Source organism: Haplochromis burtoni, unplaced genomic scaffold (assembly GCF_018398535.1).
Source record: "Haplochromis burtoni strain Fernald_Lab_line unplaced genomic scaffold, NCSU_Asbu1 Contig_1145, whole genome shotgun sequence".
Taxonomy (NCBI): domain Eukaryota; kingdom Metazoa; phylum Chordata; class Actinopteri; order Cichliformes; family Cichlidae; genus Haplochromis; species Haplochromis burtoni.
The window spans coordinates 34029-52006 of NW_024583506.1; the positions used below are offsets into that span (position 1 = coordinate 34029).

The 17978-nt window shown below is 41.6% G+C and overlaps 1 protein-coding gene across 1 annotated transcript in view; it reads right to left on the reverse strand.

The window, feature by feature from the left end:
* Positions 1–17319, reverse strand: part of runx1 (RUNX family transcription factor 1) — a 39135-nt gene extending 21816 nt beyond the window's left edge. Inside the window, exons 1-4 of the mRNA XM_005951825.2 lie at positions 16799–17319; positions 15305–15456; positions 15125–15235; positions 12915–13071 (exon numbers count right to left, since the gene is read on the reverse strand). Of these exons, the coding sequence (XP_005951887.1) occupies positions 12915–13071; positions 15125–15235; positions 15305–15456; positions 16799–16826 (448 nt within the window). The 5' untranslated portion in view covers positions 16827–17319. The remainder of the gene's footprint in view (positions 1–12914; positions 13072–15124; positions 15236–15304; positions 15457–16798) is intronic.
* Between the last annotated feature and the right edge of the window lie 659 nt (positions 17320–17978).

Genomic DNA, 17978 nt, shown 5'->3' on the forward strand with positions numbered 1-17978 from the left:
AGAGAGAGGATTATCGCTTGTATAATACGCGTTGCCCATGTCTGTTCTCAACAAATGATTAGAGAGATTAGAAGATTATCTATGGTGGGTAGTTTAGAATCCAATTGATCACGGACCCTTTATCTGCATGGTAAACACCAAAGACATTGCATCAGTAGACACTAGAAAACTGCGAGTTGTGCAGTGTTTTCGTCCATTCTTAGTCGCTACTAATGTAATTAAATTTGTTTAAATGCAGGGGCGAAACTGACATGTTACTATTAATACGTATAGTTGATCATTCCTATAGAAAGCAGTATCATAGACAAATTAAAACTATTAAATAATTAGTATAATACAGCGTCTGGGAGCGATAAGTATATCCACTACATAAGTCTCACAATAAATTTTTCAATACCAAGTAGATCATACTACATCTGCTCATAGATAAGAATCAACTGGTAAATGAGATAATTGAGGTGAAGGGACGACATCAAAGGGAGAGGGAAATGAGCAGTAACACCGTAGGGATTTCCAAACTTTGTTTTCTTTCATCAACGAGCAGTTGGAGGCTCTAGCCAATGATACAGGTTTATTCATTAATAGCACAGTGTGTCTTTCCTTTGATCGTAACGTGGAAGATAAACCCAGAACTCTCATCTTAATTCAAGAAACCATCTGTACTGGGCACTTGATTGGTCTTTTCCATGGCCAATGGTGATCAACACCATGTCACTACTCACCTTGCACGAAGTACTGTGCCTATTTAATCTAAAATCTGGACTGACATACATAAGATCTTACACATGATCCTTAGATATGAGGATGACCACATTGAATACCGACAGCTAAACGAGCGTGCTGTGTGTAGAATAAAGCGACTGCGTGAGCAGTAGTTGGATTCTATATCTACTATACCACCTACAGATATAGTGGAGAGCACTGGATCGACTGAGTTCATGGTACTTATAGGAAAATACCTACATTAAAGCTAGCGAGCTAACCAATCAAGATGTACCAGACATAATTATAGGTCGACTATATCTAAATAGAGTAATGTTGTGTCATTTAAAACTATGAGTCGAGACATGTTGTACGAAAGAACTTGATATATTTCTATAGAGTGACTGATATTCGATAGTGACAATAGAACAATAACGCTATGTACCAGAGGATTTGATCTCTGAGATGGAGAGTAAGCGAATAGCTGAGTGCTTGTGAGGAAACTAAGCACGTTTTTCGCTCTTCATTTAAAAAAAATATCCAGACTTGGGATTGAAAGAGTTGGACATGGTTGGCAGAGGGGATATGGTGCTGAATCAGCTTCGAGATTAATAGCACCTGGTGATGAGAGGTGTCCCACCTTGTAATATTCACTCAGATGTACGAGCTGCAACTTATTCACGGGTATTATCTGTATTTGACACAGTTGTCATAGTTATGTCTACCATCTCGAGGATAACCAGGGTAACCTTGTCTGATTTGGACTCTACGTCACAGTTTTGCAGCGTTCATGACAAGACATTTTCAGTAGTACACGAGGCACGAAAGTCTTTTCTAGAGTGTAAATTCTTCGTCTCACACATATCTCAGCGAGTATCAAGTCACATTGAGCCATCAAATTCCTCAAGAGAAGAGTGATCTATAATATGAGTTGTCAGCAAAGCACTTCCATGCTTTGGGAAATTGATTACACTGTGTGTAAGTTTTGTGTGATTCTCGTGACCTTATATGTATGCTACTGAATGACTCCAAAACTGACGTTCTCCAGCTTTCAGTAACACGTTACTTCGTTACTACTAACAAGTGGAAACGCTGTCAGTTAAGCGTGTGAGTATAAAGTATATAAGCACTGAGTGTGCGACCCAATGGGTTGGTTTTAACGTAGATAGTAGTGAGAAAATACAAAAGGTGGTAAATGTATTTCAGGCATGCTACAGCAAGCTAATATTGACAAGTGCTCCTTAGGTATGTAATAGGTTACTAGTCCATTTAACCTTCCCTGGACAACAGCTACCTTCACGTCACTTGTCTTCATATGTCATTTTATTCGCGACAGTGAACGTGGAACACTAGAGGTGGTACTAGTTGATCACTGGTATCTATTTATGACCATCACATTACATATATAGAAGAAACACGTCTCATCCTTACATTCAATGGTATCATGCCATCTCCGTGCACAGGCCTAGAAGCAATATCACAATGTGCTGTCAAACATACATCTTCCTAGTGGGTAGCATGAAGAACATATAGATTCGCTATGCATACAGCATGGTATTCCCCCGTATCTCCATGACCTGAATACGCAATACTCACAACTGAAGTTGCTCTGTCAGCGGCGTGCATCTATCAGCTCGAGAAGGTCGAGATTTGAAGCCCCACACTCATACAATTGAACTCACACCCACTGAGTGTATTACATGTAAGTAGACATTAAACTAGATCAAGTAAGGACATAGTATAGGTAGTTACGCCATGAGAGAGGACTACGTAGATTAATCTTCATATCATTCAGCATCTGAACTCTATGGGCAGGAACTTAGATAATGGTTTTTGATGACTGTCAATTCAGCTGTACTTGGCAAGATCGAATAGATGAGAAGAGATATAGGCATCTATATGCTCTGCTTGCAACACTGAGTAGACATTCTCTCCCTAATAATAGCATGTGTACAGAAGAAATAGCATTTCTCTGTGCAATGAAATTCTTCCTTTGCTGTCCATACACAAATGCCAAGTAGGTAGGGTTGGAGGAACAAGATAAACAAGGATAACAATAAGACAAGATATTAGATATATAAAGATAAAAATAAGGATAAAAATAGTGAAAGTTAAATAAATAAGTACAAAAATAAGTAAGTGAAGACAAGTGAGGTATGCAGATGTAAATGGATGTACAAAGGAGCTCAATGTGCAAAATAAAGTTAGTGTGCAAAGTGTACTGATGTGCAAATTGCAGTTGAGGTAGGTCAGCTGTTGTTGAGTCGGGACAATTAAAATGGCATGATATAAATGCAGCCTAGCACCAAATACAGTAAAAAGGTCTTACATTTGGTAGGTCGACCTTTTGTAATAAACTAAATAAAAAAAGTTGTTTTTTATTGGTGAGTCTAATGTGTTGTTAAAAGGAAACCCTTTAAACAATGGCACATCAGAAGTTTGTTTTTTAGTTTTCAGGTTCATTTATTATTACCATGCCTACATATATGATACCACATATAGTATCATTACGAGCAACAAAACCAATCACAGAACCACCACCTGCGCAAAAGTCAGCAGTTAATCAGTTCGCCATCTAAACCAATACAGAGAGTCCGCGGATCACTAACCAGAATGTGATGCATATGGGGAAGCTTGAGGTAATCACTGCAGCAAACTGGAAATGCAATCGTATGTGGCAGTGATTGCCAGGACTGCAGAACTCGTTCTTACTGAGTATTCATGATGATCTCTCGATGTTGTCACGAACATAAATCACGAAGAATAACGCTGCTGGAAGACCTACGACGACAACGATTTAGTCTGTATTTTGAAGGGGAGATACAACTATGGCTGATACAAATGTCATGGCTGAAGTCAATAAGAATCCGCCATCAAAAGTTGGGACAACAGAATCTCATCTCTTACAGGCGACCACTGTCGGGGTCACTCTCCCCTTCTTCTTTAACAACACCCCTACTCCTAACTCGACAAGCCTCTGCGGCATCCGAGTAGTGAGACTGTGAGCCCTCAAGGTATTATGATATACAGCAATCCTCGGTGGCTTCCTCTATCCCTGTATAATTAGCTAACCAGGCGTCATGATCGGTGTTAACAAGCTACAATCGTCTGGCCTTCTTTGTCGCTACAGATCACCTATCCGTCTTTACCGTACTTGCATTGTCGGTTTTGTCTAAAACCTACGTCATCTTCCTATAGGTAGAATGTTCCGAGATCTGGAATGCAGGACTTGGCTTAGCACTCCTTACAGGACACCTACTCTTGTCTGATCCGCGTACAGCGTGGAACCCCATGATGTTGGTAGATTGATTGCAGACATGTCGTGCTGTCGCATATTTCATCCCTGCTGAAAGAGCAGCGACGCGAGGGGTATCGTTGAACGCAGCAATTTGACGATCTCGACTCGGGCAGCGGGACTATCTCATGGTTCATAGGAAACCTGAATCGTCGGATTTTTTTTTGCACACATATTGAGGAGTTGCTGCTCGTTATTCACTACTAATGACATGCCAAGGCTGCTCCACTTGGACGGACGTACGCACCTCTATGGCACTACCATCAGTAGAGCAAGCGCAGTCATTGACACTTGCCGTCTGTGAACTCAGCTTATGACCTGGTGGAGTGTCCTTCGTCTCGTTTTGCATCCGATTTATCACATGGCTTGCACCCTGCTGTTATGTGCTGGATTGTCTCTGGCATCTTTACACAGCCTGCACCTGGGGTCTTGCCTGGTGTGATAGACCCCAGCCTCTATGGATCTTGTACTCAGAGCTTGTTCTTGTGCTGCCATGATTAGTGCCTCTGTGCTGTCTTTCAGTCCAGCTTTGTCCAGCCACTGGTAGGATTTCTGGATATCAGCCACCTCCTCTATCTGCCGGTGGTACATACCGTGCAGGGGCCTGTCCTTCCATGATGGTTCCTCGTCTCCCTCCTCTTTCTTGGGTTTCTGCTGCCTGAGGTATTCACTGAGCACTCGGTCAGTTGGGGCCATCTTCCCAATGTATTCTTGGATGTTCGTTGTCTCATCCTGGACTGTGGTGCTGACACTCACCAGTCCCCGGCCCCCTTCCTTCCGCTTAGCGTACAGCCTCAGGGTGCTGGACTTGGGGTGAAACCCTCCATGCATGGTAAGGAGCTTTCTTGTCTTTATGTCAGTGGCTTCTATCTCCTCCTTTGGCCAGCCTATTACCCCAGCAGGGTACCTGATCACGGGCAGGGCGTACGTGTTGATGGCCCGGATCTTGTTCTTACCATTCAGCTGACTCCTCAGGACTTGCCTGACCCTCTGCAGGTACTTGGTGGTTGCAGCTTTTCTAGCGGCCTCTTCATGGTTCCCATTCGCCTGCGGGATCCCCAGGTACTTGTAACTGTCCTCTATGTCTGCAATGTTGCCTTCTGGTAGTTCAATCCCCTCAGTTCTGACTACCTTCCCTCTCTTTGTTACCATCCGACTACACTTCTCCAGTCCGAACGACATTCCAATGTCATTGCTGTATAGCCTGGTAGTGTGGATCAGTGAATCGATGTCTCGTTCACTCTTGGCATACAGCTTGATGTCATCCATGTACAGGAGGTGGCTGACAACTGCTCCGTTCCGTAGTCGGTATCCGTAGCCAGTCTTGTTAATGATCTCACTGAGGGGGTTCAGGCCTATGCAGAACAGCAGTGGGGACAGAGCATCTCCTTGGTAGATCCCGCACTTGATGGTGACTTGTGCTATGGGCTTGGAGTTGGCCTCTAGTGTTGTACGCCACATCCCCATTGAGTTCCTGATGAAGGCTCTTAGGGTCCCATTGATCTTGTACAATTCTAGGCATTCCAGTATCCAGCTGTGGGGCATTGAGTCATAGGCCTTCTTGTAATCAATCCAGGCAGTGCACAGGTTGGTGAGTCTTAGACTATAGTTGTTTTTTCTTTATTTATTTTTAGCTGGTTAGCTAGAAATCGACCTGATTTGTTACTGTGTTCAAAATTCTGCAAGCGAAGTCTTTGTATAAGGAATTGTGTTTTTTTATTAATAGTTTCATTTAATTCTAGTTTTGTTTTGCATATTTTGTTCAATGTTTCCTGATCTTGGTTGCACGCGTAGGCTTCTTCTAGTGATTTGATGTTTTTTTCTAATTCCTGAATATTTTTGTTTTCTTCTTTCTTTTTGTGTGATGAGAAAGAAATTATTTTACCTCTCATCACAGCTTTCCCTGCTTCCCATAGAACAGAAGCAGATATTCCGGGAGTGTCATTAAAGTCTAAATATGAAGTCCATTCCTTTTTAAAGTATTTAATAAAGTCTTCATCTTTAAGTAGTGATATATTAAATCTCCAGTTTTTACTTGGCGTAGTATTATTCTTGTGCATTAGTGTTAAAGATACAGGAGCATGATCGCTGACAGCTATAGGATGAATCTCAGTGTCTGAAATGTCACACAGCAGTGAGCTGCTGACCAAAAAATAATCCAGACGAGAGTAAGAGTGATGAACATGCGAGAAAAAAGTATATTCCTTACTGGTGGGGTGAAGAGAGCGCCATGCATCGCAAAGACCAAAGTCGTTCATATACTGTTTGATTATATTTGTGGACTGCCAATTGCGCTGAGTTCCTGTTGTGTTGAGCCTATCCATTTCTTCATTTAGTCCAAGGTTGAGGTCACCGCCAAGAATGAGTGTGCAATCAAGGTGTTCAGAGAGTGCACTAAAAAAACCGTGAAAGAATGAGGGATCATCAACATTTGGACCATATACACTTACAATACATAGCTTTTTATCAAGTATAGATAGTTTAATGATTAAGAAATCTACCCTCTGGATCTATAACTGTATCGAGTACTGTAAAATTAACATTTTTATGTATTAAAATTGCTACTCCCCGTTGTCTAGAATTATAACCGGCTGCAAACACGTTAGGAAACTCAGGTGTTTTAAGTTCGTTTAAACCTGTGACAGGTTTGTGAGTTTCTTGTAATAAAACAACATCTGCCTGTAGTTTTTTAAGCTGGTTAAATATTTTTAACCTCTTTCCTCTGGTGCCAGCTCCATTTACATTCCATGTGACAAACCTCAGCATGCCCTTAATTGTGCGTGTATGTCTAATGATGTATGCTGGGTGTTTCGTTTAGACAGGGAGAGAATATGGAAACATCCCTTGTTTGTAAATAGAAAGAGAAAAAGAAGTGTGGTGAGAGGCTCCATAAGTCTGACTATGTGTGTGAATATTCACTAATATGAACAAGCGTGGTTTGCTTATGTGTCCTGCAAGTCTGTGCGTGCTGTGAGGCTGTTGTGAATGTGCTGCCGTTGAGCTGATGTGTTTGCGTGATCGTGTTGTGAAAATATGGAGAAATAGAGGGTGTTGTTTGTAGGTGAGTGGGGAAGTAGGTGACCACAGCAGTGAAAGACAAGAGAAAGAAAGAAACCACATGAACTGTGAGCGATAACAAAAAAAAGAAACGAAACGGAAACATTCCAATTAAAGCAATGACGGAGGGTGACGGTGTTATATCTGCTATGACATCATATTGATATTACTAGCTTAAACTCATGTTAAAGGAGAGAGTGTGAATGAATAAGAAAAGAGTGTAGCGGGTTCTTATCTGGAGTGCAGTTAATATAACCACGGTGTGGTGCCGGGGTCGCGGTAAAGCTGTCCGTCCACGTAGAGCCGGTCCACGGCGATGACAGCACGGGAGCCTTTCTGGATGAAGCTACGTCGAACTGGGAACAGGACCTTGCGTCGTTCCAGGATCTCTTTGGGGAACTGGTCGTTCACGCTGAAGTCCGTTCCTTTCAGCTCTCTGCCGCGACTCTTCACCTGTTCCTTCTGTTTGAATTGACTGAATTTGGCCACAATAGGCCGTGGTCTCCCGGTCCGCGACCGCGCGCCCCCCAAGCGATGTACTCTATCGAAGTCGATGTTCTTTACGGTGTCCTCCGGCAGCTTCAGGTGGATTTTAATGAAGTTTTTCACCGTTGCCTCTGCGTCCTCTCCGGCAGTTTCTGGAATACCAGAAAACACAAGATTATCTCTCATGCTACGGGCTTGTAGATCGATAACGGACTCTTTTATTTTTTTATTTTCAATGTTTAGCTGGGTCACGTTATCGGTGAGAGATTTAACCGACTCCCGTAGCGTGGCATTTTCAGCGGCAAGCGTTTCCACCTGCTGCTGGCTGAATTCCAGGGATTCTCTCAGAGATTTAAATTCCCGGTGTAAAATCTCCACCAGGGACAGCCTCGCATCAAAACTGGACAATCGCTTGTCGATTGACTCCAGGATTTCTGCGATGTCTTTGCCGGCAGGCGATGTTGTACCGGGGGAGTCTGCCTGGCGACTTCTCTTCGATGACGGCGTCTCAATTTTGGCCGGGGAAGATGCACTCTGGGCCTTATGCATTACTAAATCTTGAAAACAGCGGTCGATGTAATCTTGGAGAGCGTCTAAACTCTCCCCGTTGTCCTCCAGGGTGTTAGAGATGGTAAAACAGATGTTGTTAGTTATATGACAATTGATTAGTATATTTGGTAATACTGAAGCTTGAAAAACCTTTGTTAAATTCTACGCTACCATTTGCTTTTTCTCCGCCAAAATCTCCGGCGTCTGACGTCACCTACAACATGGGTCGCTTACCTTGTCCGTCACTTCCGTCACTTACCGTCCATTCCGTCACTTACCGTTGTTTACAGCGCTGTGGCTGCTGTCTTTTTCTTTTCTTTTTCTTTTTTTCACTTAAATGACCTCGGACAAGAAAGCCTATTTTTTCTGTTGATTCAATACTGAAGAAATTTAAACTTTATATGCAGAACATTGTAGAATATTTTTAAGGTTATCTGCTATAAAAAGCCAGACCAGGAAAATCTCCTTCATGTTTTTCTGTGTTTTATTCTCAGTTACTTTCACACAAAGGCATCTGCTGTGATGTTCACAATTCTGATGAAGTCAGTACTGATAAATGATCAGAATTATAATATTTCTGACTGTCTGAGGCTAAGTTGAATCGAATCGGGACTTTGAAAACCGGAATCGAATGGATTATAGGAAATCAGTGAAAGAACTATTGCTAACTTTTCTGTTAAGGCCTGATCCTTCTGAAATTCATAGCCAGTGCTCTGACACGGTGTCATCAATCTTTGAATGCTGAAAAAGCACAGTGTATCCAGAAAAACACATTATATTATATAAATTATTATAAAATTTGTGTGCGCCTAACTTTTGTGCCGGTACGCCTAACTTTTTAAAGTTAGGCGTACCGGTACGCCCATGGCAAAAAGTTAGTCTAGAGCCCTGTTATGTGTTTAACATATAATAAATATAAATATTATAAAGAGACATAGGGTTGTATCAAAGGTCAGAGGACCCGAGCTTGAAGGATAAACCGCCCGCAGGGGCGTGCTGGGTGTTTTTTATATGTATATATGTATATATATGTATATATCTCACACATATATATATACATATATATATATATATGTGTGAGAAGGCTAGGTCTCGGGGGGGAAAGGATTCAGGCTCGGGTCCTCTAACGGGCCTGGTTGGGTCCTGCGCCATTCCCATTCAATTACCGGCCAATATATGTATATGTATAAGGAACCAAGGAAGATGTTTGTGGGGGTGCTTGTGGGGGAGCTTGTCCTACAGCATTATTGTATTCAAAGCAGAATTACAGTCCACAAAACCATTATACTAAGTTCCTGCAGAGTTCAGATGCTGGATGATGAAGTCTAGTGCCATGCTAACTACATCACCTACTGATCTGTTGGCTCTGTACGCAAAACACAGGGAGTTCAAGAGAGAGGGGGTCAATCATTGACTGTAGATGGGACAGGCAAAGGTGAGAGCGACAGGTCTGTAGTCATTAAGGCTTGTGATCATTGTTTTTCAGAACAGGAATGATATTGGCAGCCTTGAAGCAGGCTGGCACATGACATATCTGCATTGAGGTGTTGAAAATGTTAGTGAACACTGTCGACAGTGTTTCAGGGTGGATAAAGACATTGAGTGCTGAGGTGCTTTGTGGGGGTTCTGGCTCTTTCTATATAGTAATCCTGGAAATTACATTGCATTTGTTTTTTATTGGTAATGGTCGATGTGTAAACTTTATTCCAGCTTCTGAGTGTGATATACAAAAAGTACTGAAAGTAAAAGAGTTTTTGAAAAGTAAACAATATGTACGAGAATAAAAAACTATTACTTTGTCCTTTGCTGGATGTGACTTGATTCCTGAGATTGTGGAGCAAAGAAAAAAGGATGGTGTACATGAAAATGTTTTTTCATGCAAACTTGTGGTCATAGACAAAGTTAACAATTCAAATGTAGAATATTACATATTCTACAATAATACAGAATGTTACCTGTAATCATGAATATTACAAGGTATTATGAAGCTATTCGCACATATCTGCAGTCAATCTTTTCAAGTAGATATTTTTTTAAAAATGAGAGAAAAACTAAAAAAACTGTCTTTCATTTATAAACGAAATTCTCTGCTTTACCTTAAATGTTATAAAAACAAGTTTTTGTAAAGGTTTGATCATTTAAATGACAAATACTTTTTTGAGTGACTTAAAGTTTGGCTTTGGATGTAGCCTAATTACTTATTTAGAAAACTACTGTGTCCCATTTCTAATAGACACCTGCCAGCCAATCACAAACCAGTGTTTAACTGTCATATCTGTGGTACATACACTCATATCTAAGAGATATGAGTGTATGTACCACACATTAATAGGACTATCTCTGTGTCTGTGTGAAGTAGCAGTCACTTAACACTGTGCTAGATGTAAACACTGCACATGGCAGAGCCCCACTGCTGTTGTGTGTCGGGTGTTACTCTCATTTCCCTCTCCCTTTCTGTCTCCTCTCATTATCTTAAATTATGATATATGAAACGTAGTCATATATTATATAACATATATAGTGGTATACAAAGCTCAGAACTGAATAACAGTTTAAGTTGTCTAGAACCCTTCTATAGGAAACACTAACGACTAACACATGACATTCTCAGCTGTATTAATGGCCACTAGATGGCAGCTGACATCAGTGTGTCTCTGCTGTCTTTGTGCAACCAACAGAAAGAGATCGTGATCCTGGTCTACACACAGTGTTTTCTCTGCTCTATATAAGCAAAGGAAAAGCACACCATGAATGAAAAATGTATAACAGCATTTCTGTTCCCTTGTTTACAAAAAGAGTTACATGCATGCACACACACACACACTACATTAACAGATAACAAAGAGCCTGTGTTCGTCTAAACAAATGTTTTCTCTGCAGTCACTCTTGCACATCTCACCCTGGGAAAACAGGACGAGATGTGATTCATGAATGTGCACATCATGTTACTCAGTTTAGCTAACAATCAAAGTTAAATATACACAGAGTGTGTGTGTGTGTGTGTGTGTGTGTGTGTGTGTGTGTGTGTGTGTGTGTGTGTGTGTGTGTGTGTGTGTGTGTGTCTGTGTGCTGTTTGTGTGTGTGTCCATATATCGTGATAATACTAAGACAATCATGGTCTTGAAAGACGGAACTGAGACAAAAAGACTGAAAATTGGTTACATAACATGTGCACACACAACACACACAGACACAGACACACACACATGTTACATCACAGTGCACACACACACACACACACACACACACACACACACACACACACACACGTCTGGTTTGCTATTCTCATGGGGACATCTCATTGACATAATGCTTTCCTGAGCCGGTTACCCTAACCATCAAAAATGCCTAGCCCTAACTATAACCATAACCTAATTGTAACCATGACACTAAAACCACATTTTGAGTGTGAAAAACGCCTGAACCTCGTGGGGACGTGGATTTTGGTCCCTACGAGGGGACTGAAAAGTCATCAGAAAGCATAAACAAAGAAGAAATACAGGTTAGCGAGGCAAACGTTCTAAAGTCAGAACATCTCTGTGCAAAGCAAACACAGCACTCGTGAATAAACGAAATCAGGCTTTGATCGAGTGAGCATGAGATGATGACATCTGCACAAAAAATGATCTTGACTTGAATCCATGAGTGTACAGGTTTATCAAAAGCAAACAGAAACACGGTGAGATGTGATTTTACACATATAGAAAACGGTAAGAAATAAAATATGTATTTACTGCACAAGGCATATTGTATGTAACTGTCTCCACTACATTTATTCAAAAATGAAGAAGCAAGGTCCAGATTTTTCACCAGATTATTTCCATATTGACTGCTTTATTTTTCCAGACAGAGTCCAATAATTGCATTCTGAGAACTGATCCACGAACCACCAGTTTTGTTACCAAGTCTGTAACAAATTTTTCACCAATTTCCAATTTAACTTTTGGCCATTTAGTGGAAATGAAAGTGACATTTGTGCAGGTTTGTATCGTCTCCGTCACATCTGTACATTTTACACATGTGTGTGTAAATGATTTGCGTCCTTCCTGCATGTTGTTCCTGTCACCTTATCATGAAACGCATTAATAAGAAATAGACGCACAGAGAACAAAGCACTGCGTGTCACAGCAGTTTGGGTCAGACACTGTTTTACAGACAGATGCAACTACAGTCTTCCAGCTGTAAGTCAACATTACAAAAACACTATCTTAAAATACTGCTGGGAGAGAAAATGGTCCCATTGTATTCTGTGCTGTTAAATTTGCATGAAACAAATTTAGACTCCTCACTCTTCTTCATTTGAATTCTGCTGCACTTGAAATATTAATATGCTCATTTTTTCAACTTAAGGTCTGCACAGCTGATAAAATATTGACAGTTATACCAATTTCTTTTGGCTGGGGGAGGATTTATCAATATTGTGTGTGTCTGTATGTTAGCAGGGTTTGTGTACACAAGACTGGTGTTTTAAATAGATAAGTAGGGACATTTGCCTGTGCCTGATTTAGAGTAACTGTGCTTGTGTGTCCGTTAAAAAGAGAGGGAGAAAGAAAGAGGCAGACACTGGATGGGATATTAGGAGGAAGTTGTGTGAATGCTGTTTTTATTCACATGTACTTCCCCTAATTTAATGCTGTGCTGTATGCTTGTACAAAACATGTCTATTAATTTTCAACCTGTGGAAGATTTAAAGGTGAAACTCTTCTGACTAATGTCACTCATACTAATAAACTGGTGCCTGCTAATTTCACACTGTACAACTTTTACACTGTACAGTAAATCTGCATTCACATTTCCATGTATGTATTTGCGTGTCTGTGCGTACCTCTACCGCTGCGGCCCACAAAGCGGAGGTCGTTGAATCTGGCCACTTGGTTCTTGATTGCAGCTGTCGCATTGCGAAGCTCTGCTGAGTAATTCTCATCATTTCCTGCCATCACTGTAACCAAGGTGCCATCTGGAATGTCGCCCAGGGCAACCACCTAGTGACATGTTGGCACAAACAAGAGAAAAGCACGAGTGTGCGCTGTGTCTGCGTGAGGGTTTAATCCAAGTTTGAGGTTTTCAGAACATCTTTGTATCCAACCTGTTCGGTGCCATTTTTCAGTGCACACGTCCCACAGAGGTTTTTACACACCTGATGCTACTTTGCACCAAATGTCAGTCCATGCAAAGCAGGAGTGCAAAACTCCTGATTATGCAGATGGGACAGGGGTGTCAAACTCAAATACACAGTGGGCCAAAATTCAAAACTGGAACAAAGTCGCGGGCTAACATTAACATTTATTGAAAAAAAAATCGTCCTTCAGATATAAGAATGAATCTTTTCTTATGGACTCAAATAAGTTTTGCTGAAAAACTGAATATGGAACAAGCAAAGCTTAATACTAAACAATATATATATTAGCTGTATAATACCAGTAGGCCAGCTCTAATAGTAATTTGGTGTGGCTTCGTGGGCCAAATGTAATTAGGCTGCGGGCCAAATTTGGCCCGCGGGCCAGAGTTTGACACCTATGAGATGGGATGATTGTGGGATGATCCAAAGTAGAGTACAACAAAAAAGTCGTCTATTAGTGACTGAGCAGCTAATGTTCATATATAAAGACTGAATTGCTGAGAGGCTAGCACAATTTCAAACTGACCATATGCTTGGTTTGACTGAGAGGCAAAGAGGCAGTTTTACACTGAACTTCATGGACAGTAAAAGATGCAAATGATTAACTAAAAGTTGTTGAATAAAGCTTTTGTGCGTACTGTTAGGCTTTACCCTCCACGAGAGCTCAGCGCACTAGAAAGCACACTCTCCTTTTCCACACCTACACAAATATAGAGCCAGGCAGGCTGATTTCCATATTGTGGCTAATCACACCAAAGCATCATTGTGCAAATAAGCAGGGCAGATATAGTACTATGGAGCATCTCTGTCTGTGACCCAGAGCGCTCCAACCAGCGCTGACTGCCACACTAGTATTAAAACGACAATTATACCTTCCACCTATTGGTAATCACTTAAAGTGGTGTGAGACTGAGTACCAGTGCCGGTCACAGTAATGAGATAAGTTGATGGAATCACACTGGCTGCAATAAGCATTTCACTGGGTTTAGAAATTATTCAAGAACAAACAGTAAATTCACCGTCGGGCAGACTGTGGAGCAGCAGCAAAAAAGCAGCCCAGCAAATATGTGTGTCTGTCTATGTATATAGAACAATACCTGCAGAGTGTGTGTTATCAGCTACATACAATATGGATGCGCGTCTTTCACTGTGTGCATAAAATGTGCGTGTTCATCTCAACAGTCATCCATTATCAGTAAGAGGCAGTGACATCCGCTCATGACACTCCATAATGATGCATAATGCACCAAACTCTCTCTTACACACACATGTATGCGCAAACACTAATGCATAAAACTCAGTAAATCAATCCACTGTGTTTTCTGCAGCTAAAAGCCGCTTTTCCACAAATGCATTTTGTCTCAAAGTGCAGGAAAACCATCCACATGAGGGAAACGCAGCAAAAACAAACAAACTTGTGTTAAATCACTGAGGGTGGATGGATCATATGACCCACTGGTAAGACAGTATAAAGGTCTGTAAAAACGGACCTTTGTGAGTGATGCTGGAAAATGTACAAAATGTTAGATTTGGTACATTAAACACTAAAGTCGTAAATCATCCGGACCACTTACATCAATTAACTTTTAAAGGCAAAATGTCAAAGATTTGTTCCCAGATGTGAGGAAATGCTGCTTTTCTCTGTTTGTCAGTGAATATACTGAACAGCACGTTGGACAAGAACAGTAAAGGCAATCAAAGTAATAGAGAGATGAACTCATGATGATGTAATAATATAAAAATGCTACATGTTATTATCAGGAAACTTTCAGTAGGTGAAAGGTTCGTGATCACTTGGTTAGAGGTGGAGCTGACTGCATACGTAACAGTAAAACCTGGTATGTATGTGAACTCTAAGTACGCACAGTCCATTACAATGTACAGCATGGCCCGTGCTAAAATGACAACATACACACCTTAAAAGCAATGGGCAGAGTCTTATTACACCTCCAGTGAGTAGGCAACACAGAGCACAGAAAATTGGGACTGTCTGTCTTCACCAGCTCTCCTGGATGATCTGGCATCACCTGAAAAAACAGCAGCACAGTTATTTTAGTCTAAGACAGAAATAAGCAACCAGTCCCGTGCTGCCCTACCTCCACCATGCCGTGGTCTGCAATTCGCAATTTTCCCACCATAGCAGCTCCACCACCGGCCTCCTGGGCTCCGAGAGGCAGGGCCTCGGCCATCTTCCCCCCCGAGGCGAGGGTGGTAGAGGGGGGAGTATAGCGGCGACCGGGGGCAGGGTCTGTGACAGAACCCAGGAAAAAATAGTCTTTGAATCACGTAATCATCAGAACAGTATGAGAATATATTTTCACTCTTCATTCATTGTTTAAGAAATAATTTCAGCAGAGAAAGAAAACGTAGCGATTCTGTTTGCTCACAGATATTTTCTTTCCCCCCCAGTCTGCACTAACAAGGACTTTTTTCACTATTCTGTCACAACTTATGATCAATCAGTAAGTAGATTAGTAGGTAATGACTAGAAAGATTTCTATAGATAGTGTTTGACAAATTATGACTACGCTTGCTTTTTATTCAGGTTAAAGACACACACACACACACCTGTTTCACTGTACAGGTGTGTGTGAACTGGGATCTATAAAACACACACACAGAGTGAGACTGAGAGATGTTTAAGTTGTACACTTGTCGGGGCACCACAACCACAGGAGAAGGTAACCAGGTGAACAGGTGTGACCGTTTATTTTGCTAATAGTTACATTTGTATCTAAATGTTAAATTGACTGATTCTTATATCAGATTTTTTAAATTTCTAATCTGGAGCCTTCAAAGTATTTTATACAACACACCTCATTCACGTCCTTTCATACAAGCGCTTTTGGTCTAACATTCACACACATTCACACTGAGAGCACAGAGAGCACCCTGGGGTTCGTATCTTGCCCAAGGATGGCATGCAGACTGGACCAACCTGATGACCTTCTCAGTCAAATCCAAAGTTTTGGATCCTAGTGAGCTCAGGTAACACTCATTCGTATTATAGCACACATTTGTTAGTTCAGAATGAACACTTCAACACATGGGTAACATTTTGCATCAATCTCTGAAGAATTCTGGCAGCAGTGCAAAACTCAGACTCCACTTTTCCCCCTTTTACAAACACTACAAACCACATTCACCAGTTCACACAATAACTCTGTTTCCATTCACGAACGCAGTCACTGAGAAAAGGTGGGGTTGTAAATTTAAATCTAAGAAACGTTGACTCGTGGACTGGATCAAACCAATAACCTGACAATGATCGTTTGAGCTGATTTGGATGTCACAGAGTAAACCGGTACACGAACGCTGGATTGTGCTATATTATGTATAAAGCTACAGTTTTCTACAGGCCTGTAAATGACTACGTTGTTGTACAATGACACACATTCCAGTATATGGATATCACCATCACTGCTCACACACAAACACACACGGACCGACAAACCACGGACTAACACCGCGCCGTCAGAGACCATTTCTCCATTCAGTCAAACTAATGTGACAGCTGAAGAGAACAAATATGTTCTCTGCGCATGTCTTCATACTTTATCGTGAACAATAACCAGAATAATACGTCGTACCGTATTTGGCGTCCCACGGAAACACCATCTGTGCGTCCACAGTCTCCTCTCGCTGACTTTCACTATAAGCCTCCTGCTTTCCTCCTGTTTGCGGCCAAGAAGCGGATTCCTGCGTGCGCGTCGTCCAGTACTTATCTGTCAAACTACCCCGACCAAACGCGACACATTTAAATCCGTGCAAACATGTCCCCGACGCTTTAGGGTTAGGGTTTCAGATGTGTTTGATGCGTTCTCCATACAGAGTAGAAGTCAAAGGCAGACTTGAGATGGGTTCTGTAGTCTTCAAAGCTCAGCAGAACAAACTTCCGCTCATACTGAAAGTGGAAGGAAATGGGCAGACGTTGGAGGGGAAAAAAGAGAGAGTATCTGACTGTATTTCAAATTTTGCTTCGGTAAGTAAGCGCTTTCATCATAACTACTTCTATGTCCGTTCCGCTGCAGATGAATGGCCATCTCCGATCTTGGCGTCAGCCTTTTACCGGTACCGCTCTGGATTTGCATCTCGTCTGCGCAAAGACCTGCTCTCAGCCAATCAGGACACGTTCTAGAGGCTGTCGCCGAAAACACAAGACCAATCAGCATCCTGTGCGTCCGAAAGGAGGCGGCTTTAGCAGAGAAACAAGGAGGCAGAGCTGCGCTTCTTCCTGCGTGACACTGTGTGGTTATGTACGTTATCCACACATAACAAACTAACGACATATGAATGCATCACTGCGGATCAAAGTCAGAGTCACATGCCTCCAAATCTTTGTTTTCTTATTCTTTTCACCACAGCAGACCGAGGCGTGAGAATCTGTGTGCTTTATATATGCAAGCTGTCAGTAGCACATACAGACGATAGAGGGCAGCAGGTGATCTAAAGCACGTTACTGATCCTAAATGAAGACGGCACAGGCCGAACGAGCCGACTCACATGGATGACACTTTCATGTGATTTCATCTGTTTCTAATAGTAAGAGTTCGAATACACATCCAAACATCTGCATTAGTACTTTGATATAAATGATACCTCTGAACTCCTGACCGTTTTATAATGCTCTCAGCCTCTAACTAAATTGCATTATTGTGATGTTATCATCATAACTGTGAACACTGTGTTATTGCTGCCTATACTGACCAGGGATAGTTTGAATCCCGCTCAAGTTTTTACTGGAAAGTATTTCACAAAACAAATTAAGCA